This window comes from Leucopleurus acutus (genome assembly GCF_964270905.1).
Source record: "Leucopleurus acutus genome assembly, chromosome: 4".
Lineage (NCBI taxonomy): Eukaryota > Metazoa > Chordata > Mammalia > Artiodactyla > Delphinidae > Leucopleurus > Leucopleurus acutus.
The window spans coordinates 36,339,500-36,360,212 of NC_139146.1; the positions used below are offsets into that span (position 1 = coordinate 36,339,500).

Sequence of the window (20,713 nt, forward strand, 5' to 3'; positions counted from 1 at the left end):
CTCATACTTCATTCTGTTTTCCTGTAACGACCGCTGATTAGGTCAGAGTTATAGAATTTTAGGGGAAGGAAGAGACCCGTCCAGCATCGCTAGCCCTGACGTCTGGATCATGTGCGGCAGACGTGAGAGATTGAGAACGACAAGGGGTGTCTCAGAAATGTGGGTCCAACCTCTTTACTGTGCAGATGGGTGACTTTACGTAAATGAAAGGACTCGTGGAAGGTGCCCGCAAGCGCCCTGGCATATCCTGATGTGGGTCTGCTGCCAGCCGCAGATCTGCGCCACCTCCCGTGGGTGCCGGCCACGGACTCTCTCTGCCGTGGTCTGCCATACACGGGGTGCCTTGCCTTTTCTTACGGCTCGAGGGAGGAGGCAGCCAAGGGGTCGGTCGTGCAGGGCAAGGCCGCCTCCGGCCCCAGCCACTCACGGAGGCTGGGGGGCTTTAAACATGTCTTTTGCCCAACGATCAAGCCTCAGTCTTCCCACCCGAATGGCGGAAAGAAAAACCATCCTTTCCGTGCAAGGGCCGTGGTGAGAGCCCAGTGAGACGAGCAGGCAGAGCCCTCCTGCAGACGTAGGAGGGCGACGCTCACGCCACTTCTTACTACGGCTATTTGCACACCTGGGGTCTGTCATCACCGTCAGTACAAGGAGTAAACCACTGCTTGCTCAAGTCAGACTGATTTTAGCTGCCTTGCTCAGCTGTCAGGGCCAACGCCACCAACCCTCAGGTCTCCGCAGAGGCGGCCAGAGGCAGGGAGTGTCCATGTCTCTCCCCGGGAGAGGGGCTTCGGTTCGAATCCTGCGTCAGCCACGGACCGGCTGGGCGGGGCGGCTCTGAGCGAAACCACATCCCTCTCGGAGCTGCTGCAAGGACCGAGCCAGGGCTCAGAATGGTGCGACACGGGGCCAGGCAGCAGGCACAAGTCCTCACTGCTCCACGGGGGAGGCCTTCCCTCTTACGGGTGAGGAAAAGGAGGCTCAGGGAGCCAGGTCAGCCCCGCGAGGCCAGAAGCCCCTGGGCAGGCCCCGGCTGCTGCTCTGCCCAAATCCTGCCTCTTGTCCGCCCCCGCCCCCCACCCCAGCCCAAAGTGCCTCGGGCTCCCTGGGGCCGGGGTGGCCTCGCACCTTGAAGTCATCCGTGTCCTTGGCCCGGCTTTTGGAGGCCATGTTCCGCGCGTGGCCCAGCAGCGTCTGCCCGATGGCCCGCTCTGTGTGCTGCTGTAGGAGCTGCCCGACTTCCTGGGCCTCGGCCAGGAGCTGCTGCCGAAGCTGCAGCCGTGTCTGCTGCGTCTCCTCCTCCAGCCGGCCAGCCTCCTCCAGGACGCGCGCCTCCTGAAAAGGACGGGCGGGGAGAGGTAGGAGCTCCACTGCTGCCCTGCACGGATGCTCCGGTCAGGGCCAGGACCAGGATGTACGGTCGGCCCTGCCCGGGGTCCCAGGAAGGTTGGAGAAGGGATGGAGAAGGGGTGGAAAGCAAGTGATGGGCCTGGGTATACTGAAGATCCCCCAAGGCATTTATTGAGCACCAACCACGTGCCCAGCACCATGTGGCTTCACACATATACAAGCACTTCCTCATCCATCCCAAACACCGCGAGGCCTGAACACTAGCAGCGATGAGGACACAGAGGCTCAGAGAGGCTAAGTAACTTCCTATAAGTCCCCCAGCAGAGCGGGTTCTAAAGTCGCGTCTGAGTCCGCGAGTAGTCTGGGACATCGTGGAGGCCAACACAAGGCCTATGGGGATTCCTTTCCCTGAAGGAATAAGAGCTGGAGAAGGAGGTGGGGGAATCAGAGGTAGGGCAGTAAGTCCTGCCTGCTTCCCACCAAGCCCTCCTGGGCCGAGCAAAAGAGACTGTGAGCTTGTCCCTCACGAAGGGGTCAGAAAACGTCAGCTGCTCCTACAGCTCAGTGGCTACAGGAGACCCGCAGTCAGCTTGCTTGGGTTTAAATCCAAGTCCCACAATTTACGAAGTCTTTCTTTTGATTTGTTATAACCTTAACACGGACTACAGAGCCCTTTTCTCCCAACGCCCGGTGACGACTGTACCTACCCGTGCTCTGATTTCACGTGCGTTTTTAGTATAATTATAACGTACACCAGAAACTTTGGGCATACTGGGTGCCCCACTACAGGGGGGCCTGCCATTGTCCTGACCCCACAACGATGCTGGGGCAGGATTGGGGTTTTGGCTAAACCAGGTTGGAACCTGGAAGCTGAGGAAGCAGCACTCCTGTCTGCGGGGCAGGGGGCTGACGCGCAGTCTTACCAAGGCTCTGAGCAGCTGCCACTGATGCTCGTCCAGACACTGGGAGGAGTCCTGCTCCAGGGCGTGCTGTTCGCGCAACTCCTGGAGAAGGCTCTTCTTCCCTGACAGCCTCATCTGGGTCAGGGTGGTGATGGCGCTGCTGCGGAGAGCCAGCCTCCGGAGAGCTGAGCGTAAGAGCAGGTCATGCCCCTGCAGGATGCACTGCGTGGACCTTTGGAGAAAGTGGGTGCCGGGCTGAGGGGTCAGTATTCTCGGCTCCCCTGAGTGTGACTGGTTAATGTTATGTGACAGCTTGACTGGGCCATGGGGTGCCTGGACATGCGATCAAACATCATTCTGAGAACTTCTGTGAGGGTGTTTCTGTATGAGGTTAACATTTGAGTTGGTAGACTGTGTAAAGCAGACTGTCCTCCCTAATGTGGGTGGGCCTCATCCAATCAGTTGAAGGTCTGAAGAGAGGAAAAAGCTGACTTACACCCATGAGTAAGAGGGAACCCCTCCTGCCTGAAGGCCTTGAGTGGGATATAGGTTTCTCGTTTTGGACTCAAACTGAAACACTGGCTTTTCCTGGGTCTTGAGACTGCTGCCTTCAGACTGGCTCTTACACCATTAGCCCTCCTGGTTCTTAGGCCTTTGGACTTGGGACTGAAACTACAGATTGGTTCTCCTGAGTCCCCAGCTTGTTAGCTGCAGGTCTTGGGACATCTCAGCTTCTCTCTGTATATCTATATCTATATCTATAGGTTCTGTTTCTCTGGAGAATCCTAGTACACTGACCCACCAGGAAATGCCCCCAGTAGTCATGCCCCACAGGGAGCCTTTACAGAGGTAGTAGGTTGGAATTATCCCATCCCCTGCTGCGCATCCTCTTAGATGTGGTGCTGACCTGGGTTATATTCAGCCAACTCTTCTTTTACTAATCTTTTTAACTTTATCACGTTCTGCCCCAAGTTTCAGGTGCATATATGCAGCTGCCTTCAGTACATAGCCACTCAAATTTCTTACATAGCTCTCAAAATTAACACATCCAAAACAGAAATCATGAGCTATTTTTGAGTTCCTATCCCAATGAGTCAAGTAGAAAACCTCGGTCTACCCAGCAGGCTCGACATTTGGTTTTATAACTTGAGGTATTTTCTGACAGCCTGAGAAGTTGAACAAGGCACTGTCAGTCAGTTTACCAAGGAGAAGAGACCTGGCAAACACTCCAGGCTTCCAGCCGGGGGCCCTCATCCTAAGAATAAGGAATCATCCCTTGTAAAGACCTAATTTTGAATCAGCTAAATTCACCAATGGAGTGGTTGATTTGTCACTTTCTGAAATCCCTGCTAGAAGTAAGATAAATCCTCTCTGGAGGAAGATCCCATCATTCAAAGTCTCAAATTATCTCTACAATTTTTAATAACACTGTCCAGCATTCAGTAAAAATAACCAGACTTGCAAACAGATAAGAAGTGACCAAAAATAACGAGAAAAAATGGATAATAGAAACATACCCACAAGATATTGGACATTAGAATAAGCAGCTATGATGAACATGTTTAGGAAATTAAATGATAAGATGAACTTTAGCAGATAACTGGAAACTATGACAAAAATAAAATGGAAATTTTAGAACTGAAAACATAGTAACCAACATTAAGAATTCAGTACATGGGTTTAACAGCAGATAAGACACAGCTGAAGAGAGCATGAACTGGAAGATAGTTCAAAATAAGTATCTAGACTGAACCACAGGGAACAAAAATTCAGAATAGCTTCTAAGAGGCAAAGGACATAAGGTGAAAATAATCTAATAAATGTGTAACTGCAGCCCCAGGAAGAATAGGGACAGAATAGACAGAAGGAATATTTAAAGAGATAGAGGCTCAGAATTTTCAAAAACTGATGGAATATAGCAAATCACAGGTTCAAGAAGCACTACAGATTTATTTAAAACAAGCAAACAAGAGATTCACGAAAAACCACATCCATGTTTAGGCATATTATAATAAACTGATGAAAACCAAAGAACAAAAGAAAATCTTAAAAGCAACCAGAAACAATTGAAATCAGAAGACAAAATACTACCTTCAAAAGTATTTAAAAAAAACACAACCAAACTAGGATTCTATACCCAATGAAAACATTCCTCAAAAATGAAGATGAGATAGACATTTTCAGACAAACAAAACCTAAGAGAATTTGTCACCAGCACATCTAAAATAATGAGAACTTCAGGCCAAAGAAAATACTCCTAGATGGAAACTTAATGAGACAGGAAACAAGAGCAACGGAAAGGGTAGATCTAAACGAATACTCGCTGCAGAAACCGAAACTAGTATCTCATGGGGTTGAAAATACAGAGACATGCAAAATATCCAGGAAGTCATGTACCCACATCAATTCTGACTCCGCGCTTTCATCCGCGGCACTCTGCTATCACTCTCTTTCACATTTATATTCACAGTGTGGTCTCAGGATCACACTGTAAGGGAGGCCGGGGTACGGTTAACCTTACGGATGAGGACTCTGAGGTTAGCACGGAGTATCACACAGGACACAGGGCCCCACCCTCCAGAAAGCTGTACTCACTCTTCACTGAGGCCGCCAAGTTGGCCCAAGACTCGGTGGACGATGCTGTCCTGGTCATCCCGCAGGTGTGTCTGCAGCACAGTGGACAGTGTGTGCTCCTCCATCCACACCTAAACCCCAGGGCAGAGGGACAGGGGTCAACTCAAGTTCATTTTATCCATCATTGCTTTGTTGGATCATATCTTTTGTTTCTTATTTTTTAAAAATCCCTTTCTCCCTTGATTTAATTACATTTTTCTCTTATATTTTCAGCTAAAGTTTAAAAATGTTTCCTATTTGCATGTACATCTTAAGGCATTTAATACGTATTTTCTGTGGCATGAGGAAGGGATCTAATTTTCTTTGGATAAACTGATACTAATTGTCCTAGCACCATTTATTAGATAATTTATCTTTTTATGATGGGCCTGTCATGCCACCTTGTCTGATGTAGTTTCCATATATATATGAATTTCAGTCCAGGCTCCTTCTTTTATTCTGTGGATCTGTCTGTTTATTTCTATATAAATACCTCACTGCTTTAATTCCTGTAGTTTATAGGAAGACTTCATAGCTGCTAGGGCAAGTCTTCCATATTCTTTTGTACAAAACTGTTTTAACTATGCTTGGTTGCTTTTTTTTTTTTTTTTGCGGTACGCGGGCCTCTCACTGTTGTGGCCTCTCCCGTTGCGGAGCACAGGCTCCGGACATGCAGGCTCAGCGTCCATGGCTCACGGGCCCAGCCACTCCGCGGCATGTGGGATCTTCCCGGACCGGGGCACGAATCCGCGTCCCCTGCACCAGCAGGCGGACTCTCAACCACTGCGCCACCAGGGAAGCCCTGGTTGCTTTTCTTTACATATGAATTTTAGGATCAGTTTATCAAGTTTGGGAAAACAGCTTTTTTTAGATTTTCTTCTAATTGGATTGAATTTACAGATTAATTTGTAGAGAATCACTGTTTTTCCAAAATTGAGTTGTCCTATCCAAAAACAAGGCCTTTCTCTCAATTCTTGCTTTATCCTTTCAACAACATTTTATAAACTTCTCTGTTAAGCTCTTATAAACATTGGTCAGATTTATTTTTAGGCACCCTGTAGCTTTGATACTGAAGGGGATCTTTTAGGCTCCCTGTAGCTTTTATTCTGAAGAGGATCTTTATGTTATCACTGTTCTCCTCTACTGCTTTGAAAGTTACCTATTCTGTTTCTATTTCTTCAGTGGTTTAAAATTTTTAATGTACATTCCCACCTCCAGAAATCTTAAGTTAATCAACATTTCTTTTACCTTAGAATTCATGACAGTCAGCACTTCTGAAAATTTCTTATCTGTTATCACTTTGAATTTTATCTCTCCTTCATTCTCTCCTTCTAGAATTCTTAGAAGACTAAGGAAGTCCCTCCAGGACTTTCTCATTCTGTTCCCATGTCTCCTAACCTCTCATATCTTCCATCTCTTTAGCTCTCTGTGTCATATCCTGGACCACTTTCTCACCTTTATCTCCTAGCTGACACACTGTGTCTTCAACCATAATTTGATCTGCTGTTTAACTCATCCATTAAATTTCTGTTTTCATGACTGTAATTTTCATTCATAAACTACGGGTTTTTTATCTGTCATCTTTTTACATCATGTCTTGTTTTTATGCTAGTAATTCCTCCTGTTATTGTTTTATTGCTTTAAACATACTTCCTTTAGAAGCCCTCTCTAACAGTCCCTTCACCTGAGTTCCTCGGTGCTCGTTGTGGTCTAAACTTGGTGCTTACTGTACATGCTGGCTCTCACTTATGGTGGATTGTTGCTTGTGTGTTTTGTAATTGTGGATGTTAGCTCATCTTCAGTGTGGCTTTATCTGTGAAAATCCTGTGAGGTCCAAGGCCACACAGCTTTTTGGTGGAGCAGAGGCTCAAATCTAAGTCTGTCTGTCCCCAAAGCTCAAATCTTTTCTAGCCGCATCTGCTCCTCCCTGACTATCTTGCATCACAGGGAGAAACATGCAGCTGGACTGTTACACCAAGGGCTCAGTCACCAAGGTGAGATTCTTACTTTCCCACACATGTAGCTCTTTTCTGGAGATGGCCATGCTGTATGCAGAACAGGGACAAAGCACAGAGTCTGGGTGTGAGTAAGCAGCCTAGACTTCAGTTCTCTGGGCCTTGAGGTTCATAGCTCATACTTAATCTCACAAAATCACACTGTGTGACTCAGAACTTTTCCTTTAAGTCAGTCTCTGACTCCTCTTGTGAGGGGTCTACAATAACCTGTCAAAGTGCTTGGGAAACCAGAACATTCTAGAAAATTCTACACAGTGCAGATTCTCTAAAAGGTAAATTAACATCGTCACTAAGAACATGGGGGTCTTTGGTGTGCATTTTGAGAAGGCAGATAAAACTAGCAACGGGATCCAAGGCCGATCAGGACGGAGATCATAGGATCAGATGGTGCCTGCAATGGTCACACCACCCTCTTTAACGTTATCGAACGCAGGTTCATGAATGTTTAAATTCTGACGCAAAAAGCTGCTTCCGTGGGCTAGAGCGCTGACCCTGCTCATTGCTACCAGGTTATTCTGTGGTTTCCCATATGTTTACTCTTTGTTTCAAATTTTCATTTACTAAGGAGAGAAAGGGAAAAGGACCAACAGGCAGTGCATGCCCGGTACATGCTCCTATAAAAGGGGTGGGTTTAGAGATAGGGCCGGTGGAAAAGTCAACACCTAAGACAGACACTGGAGTGCTGGGAGGAGGGAGGCACTGCAGTTTTAAAAGCATAGTCAGAGGAGGCCTCAAGGTGAAGGTGGCTTCAGGATAAAGACCTGAAGCAGGACGAGTGAGGCAGGAGCGCCCAGGGAGCTGGAGGGACACAAGGATGCCGGGGAGGCTGGAATGGGGTGAGAGGGGGAGACAGGGAGGGGGTCAGAGGGTAACCAGGTCCTGACAGGCAGGGCTGTGTAGGGCATGGTGAGGACTCTGGCTTTTCCGCTGCATAAAATGAGAAGGGGGTTTAGAGCTGAGAAATGACACGATGTGACACAGTGTCTTTTATCAAATCTAATGTGCCAGTAATTATGAGATGCAGTTATTTGAGGTACCACACAGAGAGAAAAATCACTGGTAATTACATTAAGATGCACCTCAATTTCAGAGATGTTAAAATGGTATTAAAATCTGCATCTTAAAAATGAGTGGTGGCTTCCCTGGTGGCGCAGTGGTTGGGAGTCTGCCTGCCGATGCAGGGGACACGGGTTCATGCCCCGGTCCGGGAGGATCCCGCATGCCGCGGAGCGGCTGGGCCCGTGAGCCGTGGCCGCTGAGCCTGCGCGTCCGGAGCCTGTGCTCCGCAACGGGAGAGGCCACAGCAGTCAGAGGCCCACGTACCGCAAAAAAAAAAAAAAAAAAAAAAAAGAGTGGTATATGATATGCTCCCTATGCAGCAGTGACTGGCCAAGATGGCAGAATAGGAAGACCCTGAGCTCACCCCCTCCCACGGCACATCAAAATGACTATTTACAGAGCAACTATTGATGAGAAAGACCTGAAGACTAGCAGAAAAAAAATTACAACTAGAGGTATAAAGAAGGGACCACAAGGAGATGGGTAGGAGGGACAGAGTCACGGTAAAGTCAAGTTCCATAATTCCAGGTGGGTGACCCACAAACAGTAGAATAATTCCAACTGCAGTGGTTCTCCCCAAGGAGTAAGGGGTCCAAGGCCCATCAGGCTCCCCAGCCCAGGGGTCCTGCATTGGGAAGATGAACCCCCAGAGCATTTGGCTTTGAAGGTCAGTGGGGCTTATGTTTTCGGGAGAGCCAAAGGACCATGGGAAATAGAGAGCCATCCTTAAAGGGTGCGCACAAAATCTCACAAGGTCCAGGATCCAGGGCAGAAGCTGTAATTTGAAAGAAGGCTGGGTCAGACCCACCTGCTGATCTTGGAGAGCCTCCCAGAGAGGCAGGAGGCAATTGGCGCTCCCCCTGGGGGCACAGATGCCGGCAGCAGCCATTTCGGGGAGCTCATTCTACCACAAGGACACGGGTGCTGGTAAGCGTCCTTTCGGAAGCCTCCCTCTGGTTCATTAGCGCAGGGATCCAGCCTACCCACCAGCCTGTTCGCACCAGTACTGGGACACCTCAAGCCAAGCTGCTAACCGGGCAGGGACACAGCCCTACCCACCAGTAGGCCAATGGCCTTAGGACCCCTGAGAGCCTCCAGCTGCCCCAGGACCCTACCCTGCCCACCAGTGGTCCAACACCAACTCTAGGACCCCCAGGACCCTGCAGCCAGAGGTCCCGGGACCTGGCTCCGCCCACCGGTGGGCCAGCACTAGCCCCAAGGTCAGCCTCACCTTCCAGTGGTCTTAGTAAGATTTTTTTGGATATGTCCCCTCAGGCAAGGGAAACAAAAGCAAAAATAAACAAACGGGACTAAATCAAACTGAAAAGATTTTGCACAGTGAAGGAAACTATCAACAAAACGGAAAGGCTGCCTATTGAACGGGAGAAGATATTTGCAAATGATGTATCCTCTAAGGGGTTCATATCCAAAATATACAAAGAACTCATACAACTCAACATCAAAAACACAAACAACCCAATTAAAAGTTGGGCAGAGGATCTGAATAGACGTTCTCCCAAAGAAGACATACAGATGGCCAACAGGCACATGAAAAGATGCTCAACATCACCAGTCGTCAGGGAAATGCAAGTCAAAACCACAATAAGGTATCATCTTATGTCTGTCAGAATGCTATTATCAAAAAGACAACAAATAAGTTTTGACGAGGATGTGAAGAAAAGGGAACCCTTATATACTGTTGGTGGGAATGTAAATTGGTGCAGCCAATATGGAAGACAGTATGGAAATTCCTCAAAATATTAACAACAGAACTACCATATAAGGCAGCAATACCACTCCTGGGTGTTTATTCGAAGAAAATTAAAACCCTAATTAGAAAAGATATCCACACCTCTATGTTCATTGCAGAATTATTTACAATAGTCAAGATATGGGAGCAAACTCGTGCCCGTTGACAGATGAATGGATAAAGATGTGGTATATACAATGGAATACTACCCAGCCATAAAAAAGAATGAAATCTTGCCATTTGTGACAATATGGACAGACCTAGAGGCTATTATGCTAAGTGAAGTAAGTCAGACAGAGAAACACAAATACTGTATGATTTCACGTCTATGTGGATTTTTAAAAACAAAACAAATGAACAAACGTAACAAAAGAGAGAGACACAGAGAACAAACAGGTGCTTGCCAGAGGGGAGGGGGGAGGGGTGAGGAGAGAAATAGGTGAGGGAGGTTAAGAGACACAAACTTCAGTTACAAAATAAATGAGTCAGGGGTACGAATTGTGGGTAATACAGTCAATAATTATTTAATATCTTTGTATGGTGACATGTCATAACTAGACATATCATGGTGATAATTTTGAAATGTATAGACACATTGAATCACTGTGTTGTGTAACAGGAACGAACGTAGTGTTGAGGTCATTTATATTTCAAAAACAAACAAGAAACAAACAAACCCATAGAAAAAGAGATCAGATTTGTGGTTACCCGAGAAGGAGGAGGAGGAATTGGATAAAAATAGTCACAAGGTATAAACTTCCACTTGTAAGATAAATAAGTACCAGGGATGTAATGTACAACATGGCAAGTATAACGAACACTGCTCTATGTTCTGTATGAAAATTGCTAAGAGAGTAAATCCTCACACCACAAGGAAAAAATATTTTTTTCTATTTCTTTGAATTTGTATCTATAGGAGATGATGGGTGTTCACTAAACCTACTGTGGTCATCATTTCATGATGAATGGAAGTCAAATCATTATGCTGTACACCTTAAACTTACACAGTGCTATAATGTCAATTACATCTCGGTAAAAATGGAAGACAAAAAAATGTTTTTAATAAAATGGAAGAGAAAAAATTTTTTTTTAATAAAATAGAAGAGAAAGAAAAGTTTTAAGTGAAAGTATCACTCTGGTTGGAGGTTGAGAATAGACCACAAGGGGCCGTAGATTCAGGGAGACCAGAGGGCTTGCTCTCAGCAGACTGGGGAGAAGCCCACAAACCTGCATTAGAACGGATCACATTTTGAGAACCACCATTCTACAACCTGTTCCAATTGTGTGACTGACAAACTCCACAACATTTAACAACTTCTCTGAGTAACAGGATATGAAATCACCAAGGCCTTTTGGATAGAAAATAAGTGGAAAATGCATTTCATAGTCTGGGTGTGTGTTAGATTTTCCAGGAATAGTTTTGTTGGCCTTTTCATCTCATGACTAAATATTCATCTTGACCACAGAAAGTTCATCTCATTTTTGTCATCAACAAGGAAATACGGCAAGTGAGAGAGAATCTGGATCTCTAAATGTGGTAATTTAAGGCAATTAAACAATCAATCAGTAAATTAATTTTGACATCCAAACTTTGAGAAAACAGACTTGGGTCATACTTATTGAATCAGTTGATGAGATCATTAACTTCTGCTTGCTTCTTGCATGCAGAACTCCTCTTGAAATACTTCTGCACAAGCAAAGGAATATTCACACGCATGTATATGCTCGCAAAGTAAATAAATAAAAAATAAAAACCAGAAGCGATGCATTGTCTGACATCTGCGTAAAGTAACTTAAGACTCATAACTAGAGGTTTTTAGATGAATCATGGCTGTTTGCCTAATAATTTATCAGAAATGAAGTTCTAGATTTTTTCAGTGTCAGTCATTAAGCAATTGAACAGATACTGCGTGAAGGGTCTTAACCTGCATTATCTCGCAGCAACCCTGTTGGGTATTTTGATCCCTATTTTTCACATGAAAGCTGAGGTTCAGGGAAATTTAGCGAGCTGTGCAAAAGCAGAGTTGTGGGAAATCTGCCAGGTGACCGGCAAGAGTCACCCAGCCCATTAACGGGGTTGCTCTGGTTCAAACCCAGGCATTCAGCTTCCAACATTAGAAGCCTGTCTTCAGACCACAACTGTCTCTAAAAGGCCTGATCCCCATTTGGGAGCCGACATCAGAGGCACATCAGACTTATCTGGTGATCTTTCCAAACTGCTGAGGCCCAGGTTTCTCCCCTCTTTCCCTGGAGATGGTAAATTATATGGTCTGGGGCCCAGGATTGGTAAGAATCAGAGGAATTCAGCTTTATTTACCCTTGGTGACCCTGTGATAATTTCCAAAGCTGCACTATTGTTGCTGGAAATGCAGCCAAGTTTTCCTGAGCATTTGCTATATCCCAGCTACTGGGCTTTGATTAAGGAAGTGAAATATGAAAAGCAGGGTTGCTGTCCTCCAGGAGCCTACAGCCATATCAAGGAGACTGCAAGGTACCAGTGACAGGACAACACAATGCAGCTGACGGCGGATTGAAATTAATTAGAAGGAGGTCTAATAAATTGGACAGGCAGGAAACTAGGCCCTATGCTCGTCCCTGGCTGGAAATGGCCCCATGATGCTTCCCTTTATTTATTGGTATTTTGGACAGCTCCCGTTAGCTGCTTTAGAAAACCTCTATTGGTTGCATCAGTTGAGCGCTCTTTTGTAACTAACTGAACACTCAATGTAAAAAGACAGGGTGTTTCTCATAACAAGCACCTTGGGGTAGGCAGTCCAGGGCTGGGACAGGCCGCCTTTCCGCCCCACCCTCCTGAATCCTGCCTCTAAGTCAAAGGAAGGCCAGCATACCTCCAGTCCTCCTGTACCTGCTCTGGGCACAAAGAACAGGGAACACTGAAGAGGAGGATGTCTCCTAGCAACACTTGGTCTCTGTATTAGGGAACAGAAGCCTTGTGCAGGTACCATACCTTCTCTCATAGGCTAGAACTGCACGCGGCCACTTCTAGATGCTGGGATACTGAGCATGTTAGTTTTACAGTCTCTAGCATGCAGGAAAGCAAGAGAGAAAGGAAATGTGGGCGTTTTCATTTAGAAATTTGAGGGCTTCCCTGGTGGCGCAGTGGTTGAGAGTCTGCCTGCCGATGCAGGGGACACGGGTTCGTGCCCCGGTCCGGGAGGATCCCGCATGCCGCGGAGCAGCTGGGCCTGTGAGCCATGGCCACTGAGCCTGCGCGTCCGGAGCCTGTGCTCCGCAACGGGAGAGGCCACAACAGTGAGAGGCCCGCGTACCGCAAAAAAAAAAAAAAAACAAAAAACAAACAACTTAATTCTTTAAAAATAAAATTGAGGTATATTAGCTTACATAGCTATCGTAACACATGGCCACAAACGCTGTGGCCTCAAATGACACAAATTTAGTATCTTACAGTTCTGGAGGTCAGAAGTCTGAAATGAAGGGAACAGGGCTGAGTTCCTTCTGGAGACCCTGGGGGGAATCTGTTCCTCGCCTTTCCCAGCTTCTCGAGGCCTCTCGCATTCCTTGGCCGATGCGCACATCACTCTAGCCTCTGCTTAGGTCCTCACATCTCCTCTGACTCTGACCCTCCTCCTTCCCTTTTATGCGCACATCACTCTAGCCTCTGCTTAGGTCCTCACATCTCCTCTGACTCTGACCCTCCTCCTTCCCTTTTAAAAGGGCCCTTGTGATCACACTGGGCCACTCAGATAATCCAGAATAATCTTCACATCCCCAGATCCTTAATTCGATTGCACGCAATCAGGTCCCTTTGCCCTGTTAGGTAACATATTCACAGGTCCTGGGGATGAGGATGTGGGGACATTATTCTGTCTACCACATATATACATGGTTTTAATAATGAAATAGACTTTCATTGAGAAACAAGAGTCCCATGTGTGCAGCTCCTCCCCCCAACCAGTCCACTCCCTTGAAGAACCGCTCTCTGTCGTTTATTTCTATTATTCTAAAGAAGGCTTTGCTGCCCTTCTTGTTGGATTAACCGAAGGCATCATCTACTGACCTCCTATCCTGGGAGAGGAGGGCTCTTGCTGTCTTCTCCCCCTCTCCCCATTGTGAAAGGTTGGCAACCAGAATCTTGGTAAAGCATCTAGCATAGGCACTAGGGGATGCTCAGAGATGGAAATCCCTCATTATTCTTCAGAAGTTTAAAAAAAAGGCAGACTCCAGACCCAGTTTTACAAAATGCTGCACCTGCTTTTCTTGCTCCAGGAGATCTTGGAAGAGTTTCCACTGCTGACTCCGGAAGCGATCCAACTTCTCCAGCTGCTGGGCCGCGTTCTCCTGGGCCTCCTGCCTCAGGTATTCACACTCTGCCTGGGAGAGGTCAGTCACACAGGGGAGCGTCTGGAGGAACAGGACGTCCACAAACTTCTGGAACGTTTCCATGGTGCTGCGATACAGCTCCTGAAGCCGAGAGCCACACGACGCAGCTACGTGTCAGGCTCTCACCCAGGGCAGGCCCGAGTGTTTCACGCAGGACACAGAGGAAATCCAGCGAAGGGAGCTCTCAAATCACACACAGGCGCGTGCACGCACACATGCACACAAACACACTCAGTCTTGGGAAACGCCCACTGCCTTCCAGCCCTCTCACCCTCACCCTGTCAAGTGCCAGGCCTGCGCTTTTGACCCAATGAGCCCTTAATCACTGGCGTTTCCTCTAAACCTCCATCCAGATTATTTTCACGACCCCTCACTGGTCTCCCTGCCTCCCTCCACCCTCCACACTTAGGTGAGTTACTTGCACAAGCATAGATCCTTCAATTCCAGCTCAAATAACCTGGAAGACCTCTCTTCCCATCGCAATCAGACCTGCCTAGCAGGACTTCAGGGGCTGCCTTATTTCTCATCATTCTGTTACCTTCATCCCACCTCCCCCACTCCATTCTCTTTCTAAAACTCTTTTTAATTGTGAAAAACAAAAACCTGTAGATAATAATACATTAAACATCTCTGAATCCACCACTCAGTTTTCCTTTTTGTTTCAGACTAAAAACACTAAACCTTACAGGTTAAGTTGGAATCCTTTAAGTTCGCTCTGCAATTCTTTTCCCCTCCCTCCCAGTGTCCTCAGAGATAGCCATCCCCATGAATTCAGCATCTCTGTCTCCAATTTATATTTCTATACTTTCACTATATATGATGCCCACAAATGTGGCTTTTGGTGTGTGTGTTACTTCACATAAATGGCATCTCATTGCATGTTTCATTATATGGATGCTTTTTAAAGCCTCTCCCCTTCTCCCCACCTCCAGGCACTTTCACATCTGAAATGGACTCCTCTTCACCCTGCAAAACCCCTGCAAAATAATCCCTTCGCTGTGAAGCCTTGCCTGGGCCACTCAGACTAACATGGACATTTCTCACCCTGGGCTCCTGCAGCTCTTTGGTTAGCCCCACCAGGGCATCAAAACTACAGTTTATCTGTCATCCTTCTTGGGCCACAACTTCCCAAGAGCAGAGGCTGCATCATACTCAGATCTGCACCCACGTCTCACACCCTCCTAGACTAAGCACCTGACTGCAGTTTCTGAATGCATCACACACCAACATGATGCAGAATGCCCATTTCCCCTTCTCCATCTAGGAACTCCCCTCACATGTTCCAAACTCAATTTGAGGTCTCCTCTTCTGGGAAGGCCTCCCGACCACAGGGTTGTTTTTTTTGTTTTGTTTTGTTTTTTAACATCTTTATTAGAGTATAATTGCTTTACAATGGTGTGTTAGTTTCTGCTTTATAACAAAGTGACTCAGTTATACATATACATATATCTCCATATCTCCTCCCTCTTGCGTCTCCCTCCCACCCGCCCTATCCCACCCCTCTAGGTGGTCACAAAGCATGGAGTTGATCTCCCTGTGCTATGTGGCTGCTTCCCACTAGCTATCTCTTTTACATTAGGTAGTATATATAAGTCCATGCCACTCTCTCACTTCATCCCAGCTTACCCTTCCCCCTCCCTGTGTCCTCAAGTCCATTCTCTACATCTGCATCTTTATTCCTGTCCTGCCCCTACGTTCTTCAGAAACTTTTTTGTTCTTTTAGATTCCATATGTATGTCGACCACAGGGTTTTTTACGAATAAAGTCTTATTACTTTAGCATCTATAGGGCCTAGAAAAGCACCTGGCAAATATCAGGTAATAATAATTGTTAATAATTATGAATTCTTACCATGTGCCAGAGAGTGTCATAAACACTTTTCTTGTATAATCCCATTCATCCTTCTAACAGTCCAATGAAGATGTTATTATAATTACCATTATTTTACAGATGAGGAAACTAAGACCCAGAGAAGATAAGTAACTGGACATTTGTAGAGGTTGGGTCCTGGCTGTTGGACTATTGGACTCATGCTCTTAACCTGTATGCTACAAGGATAATTGGTTATTTTCGGAAAAAAAAATTCTCAGCACCTCTTCTGATGTACTGAAGTCATACTTGGTGTGCTCAATGAATATAAGTTAAATTTAACTCAAATCAGTGTTAACGAAACCCAATGAATGCCATGTTTTAAAAAGTTCATGGCCAAGCTGAACTTTGTTTGTAATAAAGTGACCATGACAGGGGCACAAGGGACCCACACCTTTTCAAAAGATTTAGAGATCCTGCTTCCGAGAGTGGCCAACCAGGTAATTTGAACCAATTTCTCCCACTGAAGATGAATTTTTTTAAAAAGCTGGACAAAATGTTTATTAAATCATCATAAAAGTCCGAAAGAGCTAACAAGGTAGTGAAGGGTGTGGTGCCCAAGGTCGGGCGAAGATGCAGTCAGAGAAGTGTGCCCAGCCCTTGGGCTGTGTTTACATAAGGGGTGTAGGTCAATCTAGGGGAGATGGCTGTACAGCTGATGGACCTCTGACAGCCTCAAGCAGTCGAAGGGACAGAAGGTGGAGTTCACAGCTCATATGGGTTGGGGCCTCGTAAAGCATTCCACACCTAGGGCTGGAACCCAAAAAGCAGCACCAGAGATACATGATTGAAGTGGAAGGAAACCAGATCTGACTGGTTTAAACAGATGGCAACCTGCAGTCTGGTCATGTGGGTGACCCAGCATATTTCAAGTCCAGACCTTGAATTAAGATGACTCTGAATCATCAGAGGCCCAGTCATTGGGCAGAAGCAAAGGAAAATCCTCTCCGCGGGAGGACAGCATCACTACATGCTTGAAAATATTTTTACCAATATATGCACAAATCTGAGACAAGGCATATGAGGAAAAAATAAACAGGTACACAAGGAGATAAGAATATGACCAAAGACCTACACAAACTACAGACATGAAAAACAAACCCACAGGTAGTCCAGAGAGTGTAATTAGAAGACAAGGACTTTAAAGGATTGATGTTTACCATGCTCATGACGTTAAAAGCCACTCTTAAACCTTAAAGCAAAGAGCTAGAAATTATATAAAAAGTAACGTTACTTAGTTTAAAGAAAAGTCAGAACTTCTAGAATTGACGAACACTGCTCAATAATATGAACGCAATGTATAGGTTTCATTGCAGTTTAGATGCAGCTGGAGAGAGAATTAGTACTGGAAGAAAGATCAGGAGAAAATCCAGAACAAAGTAAAGAGAGACTAAGGGATGGAAAATATGGAGGAGAAGATAAAGGCTAAAAGATACAGTGAGAAAGTCCCAAATGTTTAATTGGAGTCCCCAAAGGAAAGAAGGGAGAGTCCAGGCAGTAGTCATATTTGAAGTGATAATGGCCGAGAAATCTCGCAAAACTGATGAAAGAAATTTACAGATGAGGAAACTGAGGCTTTATCTGTACATGTAAAAGAGAGGTTAAATAAATTGCATAAGTTCACACACAGGGCCCTGGTGGTCAGGCTCCTGCACCCATGATCTAACCATGATGCTCTTAGGTAATTTTTTTTAACAAAGAATGGATGAGAGAATAAGCAGCACCTAATAAACACAGGGTCACTTTTTGTGACATTAATAGTAGATAAAGGGCTTCCCTGGTGGCACAGTGGTTAAGAATCTGCCTGCCAGTGCAGGGGACATGAGTTCGATCCCCGGCCCTGGAGGATCCCGCATACCACAGAGCAACTAAGCCCGCGTGCTATAAATATTGAGCCTGTGCTCTAGAGCCCACATGCCGCAACTACTGAAGCCTGTGCACCTAGAGCCCATGCTCCGCAGCAAGAGAAGCCACCACAATGAGAAGCCTGTGCACCGCAACGAAGAGTAGCCCCCGCTCACCGCAACTAGAGAAAGCCCGTGCACAGCAATGAAGACCCAACACAGCCAAAAATAAAAACAAATAAATTTTTTTTAAAAAGTAGATGAAATAGTTTTTAAGAAAAAAAGCTCTTCTAGAGAGAAAGGGGATCAGCTCATAGCACCAAAAGGTTTAATTCACCAGAAAGACGTAAAGGTTCTAAATTTGTATGCACTTAATGGCATTACCCAAATCGATGCAATTTGTCACATTAACAAAATAAAGCTGAAAAGCATCAAGATGATTATGTGAGTAAATGAAGAAAAAAGTACTTCACAAAATTTAATTTCCATGCAGAAGAAACGCTCTTAGCAAAATAGGAAATGGAAGGAAACTTCCTCAATCTGAAAAAAGAAAAAAACCATAGCAAACATTATACCTGAGGGTGGAAACTACAAAGGTCCTGATTTTATGTAAATGGAATCATATAGCATGTTAGGTTCGTGTATCTCAACTTTCTATGTCCTTGTGAGATTCCTCTGTGCTGTCGTGTGTAGCAGTAGTTCATTCTTCCTCACTGGTCTGTAGTGTTTCACTGTATAAATACACCACCATTTATCCGTTCTACTGTTGAGGGACATCTGTGTGGCCTCTTATTTTAGACTATCACACATTCTGCTGACATGAACTTTCTCGTGGATGCCGTTTGATACACATGTGCGCTTGTTTCTCTTGGGCATATGCCAAGGAGTGGAATTGTTGGGCTATGTGTGTGTGTAGCTTCAGTCCATATCCTCCGTAACTAGTAGCCACCAATTTGATTAACATTTTGAATGTATAGATCAACTTGGTGAGGATGAACATTTTGACAATATCAAATCTTCCAATCCAGAAACATGGTATATCTTTACATTTATTTAGGTCTTATTAATTTTTCTTAATATTGTTTTGTGAGCAGGGAGTGGATTGGGATTGGGAGGAGGTGTGAGGGGGCTTCAGAGGTCCTGGTTATGATCTCTTTCTTGATCTGGATGGGGGTTACATAGATGGGTGTTTTTAATAGTCATTTGTTAATCCATAAGGTTACGTGTTATCCATTTATTTGTGTCTATTACATTTCACAATAAAAATGGTTTAATAATATGGGAGTGATTTACATTTTCTTCCAGCCTCTGGAAATCCCAATTTTCTGCTAGGAGACAGATTTTAAAAATTGATTCTCGTATGTTGGAATCTATCCTTCCATAGCAGCAGTTGGGGATACTAAGACACACCTTTTTCTTTTTTGTTCATGATGGTCAAACTGCAAAAATACACTGTTTGCAAATTCAAGAAAGGTGAACTTTGTAAAAGCTACATGGTCCATTAGTCGAGGCTCTTTCTAATAAGAAATGTGCTGGATTCCGTCTGCTCCCTGGACAGAGACACATCTGCGTCATCGCACGTGCTCTGATAGGCCATGAAACACATGGCTTCCCACTTAACGCTGACACGTTTCGTTTGGGAGATGATGATTTATCCTGTGCCTGAAATAGAACAGGAATGAATCCGTGTTCTTCTCTCTCAGCGTGTGTGAGGGGTCGGACAGCAGGGGACACTGGTCAGGGGAGAGGCTGGCCCTGGGCCTCAGCCCTGCACTTTTCCTCAAATAGAAGCACGAAGAACCCAAGCTAGGGCGGCATTTCACCCTGACTCGTCCTTCACCGAGGTTTCCGCCTCTGCAGCCTGACCCAGAGGATCCAGTGTCCTCTCCAGGCTTCTTGCAGAGAAAGGACTGGGGCAGGGGAAGGGCACACATTCTGAAACCTTTGAAAAGGAGTCTCAGTTTTCGTACCTGCAAAAGGAATAAGATGCGAACTACATCTGTAAAGACAGCACCTGCCTTGAGGGCTGATGGTCAGGGATTAGATACAGCACACAGCACAGAGCGAACGCTTCATGAACGCCGGCTATTCTCATTCCAGAGAGGTTGGGAAAGTTGGCGTGTGGCTCTCAATAAATGTTACCTGTTGCTATTTTCATTCCCAGAACAGAGCATTTTGGAGAAAAGGCAGTGTGTGTTTCCATTTGCTTACAGGGTGGGGAGGAGAGAGGGAAGGGAAGGGGGCGTTCTCAGCAGAGGTGGGCAGGTGCCCTTGGGAGAAAGCCAGGTGGACCAGTGGGCGGAAGCACAGGATGTGTGGAAGCAGAGAAGCAGCAGGGGGTCAGCCTTCCAGAGGGGCAGGGAGCTCAATGCCATGCGGAGGAGTCAAGACCTGGCAGCCTGCACCCGTGAAGGAGCTCACACAAGGCGCGGATGTGGCCAGGTCTGAAGATGTACTGATGAGGGTGAGTGCTGACTGAGGGAATAAAACATGTACTTCCAGGATCCCATGGACATGGCCCAGCTCCCTGTGAGTTTCCGGTTCATCACAGGAACCAGAAATGTTCCTCTGCAGGGACCACACCCTGACAGTTTTGAAGATGCACAGTTAACTACTTCAGAGTGAGGTGTGCACAGGATCCTGGGACAGAGCAGTGCTGAGAGCACAGGTGAAACTGGGTCTCTTAAAAACGGGAAGGGGAAGCTGGGATGAAGTGAGAGAGTGGCATGGACTTATATATAAGTCCATAGATAGCTAGTGGGAAGCAGCCGCATAGCACAGGGAGATCAGCTCTGGGGCTTTGTGACCACCTAGAGGGTGGGATAGGGAGGGAGCGAGGGAGACACAAGAGGGAGGGGATATGGGGATATATGTATATGTATAGCTGATTCACTTTGTTATAAAGCAGAAACTAACACACCATTGTAAAGCAATTATACTCCAATAAAG

At 45.9% G+C, this 20,713-nt stretch overlaps 1 protein-coding gene across 3 annotated transcripts in view; it reads right to left on the reverse strand.

Moving 5' to 3' along the window:
* Positions 1-20,713, reverse strand: part of EVC (EvC ciliary complex subunit 1) — an 82,501-nt gene that overhangs the window by 11,395 nt on the left and 50,393 nt on the right. For 2 of the 3 annotated variants that reach the window (XM_082837979.1, XM_082837978.1), the window contains exons 12-15: positions 13,920-14,132; positions 4,848-4,957; positions 2,274-2,484; positions 1,129-1,335 (exon numbers count right to left, since the gene is read on the reverse strand). In XM_082837979.1, coding sequence (XP_082694105.1) covers positions 1,129-1,335; positions 2,274-2,484; positions 4,848-4,957; positions 13,920-14,132 — 741 coding nt within the window. The remainder of the gene's footprint in view (positions 1-1,128; positions 1,336-2,273; positions 2,485-4,847; positions 4,958-13,919; positions 14,133-20,713) is intronic. The other variant, XM_082837980.1, reaches the window with a different exon arrangement.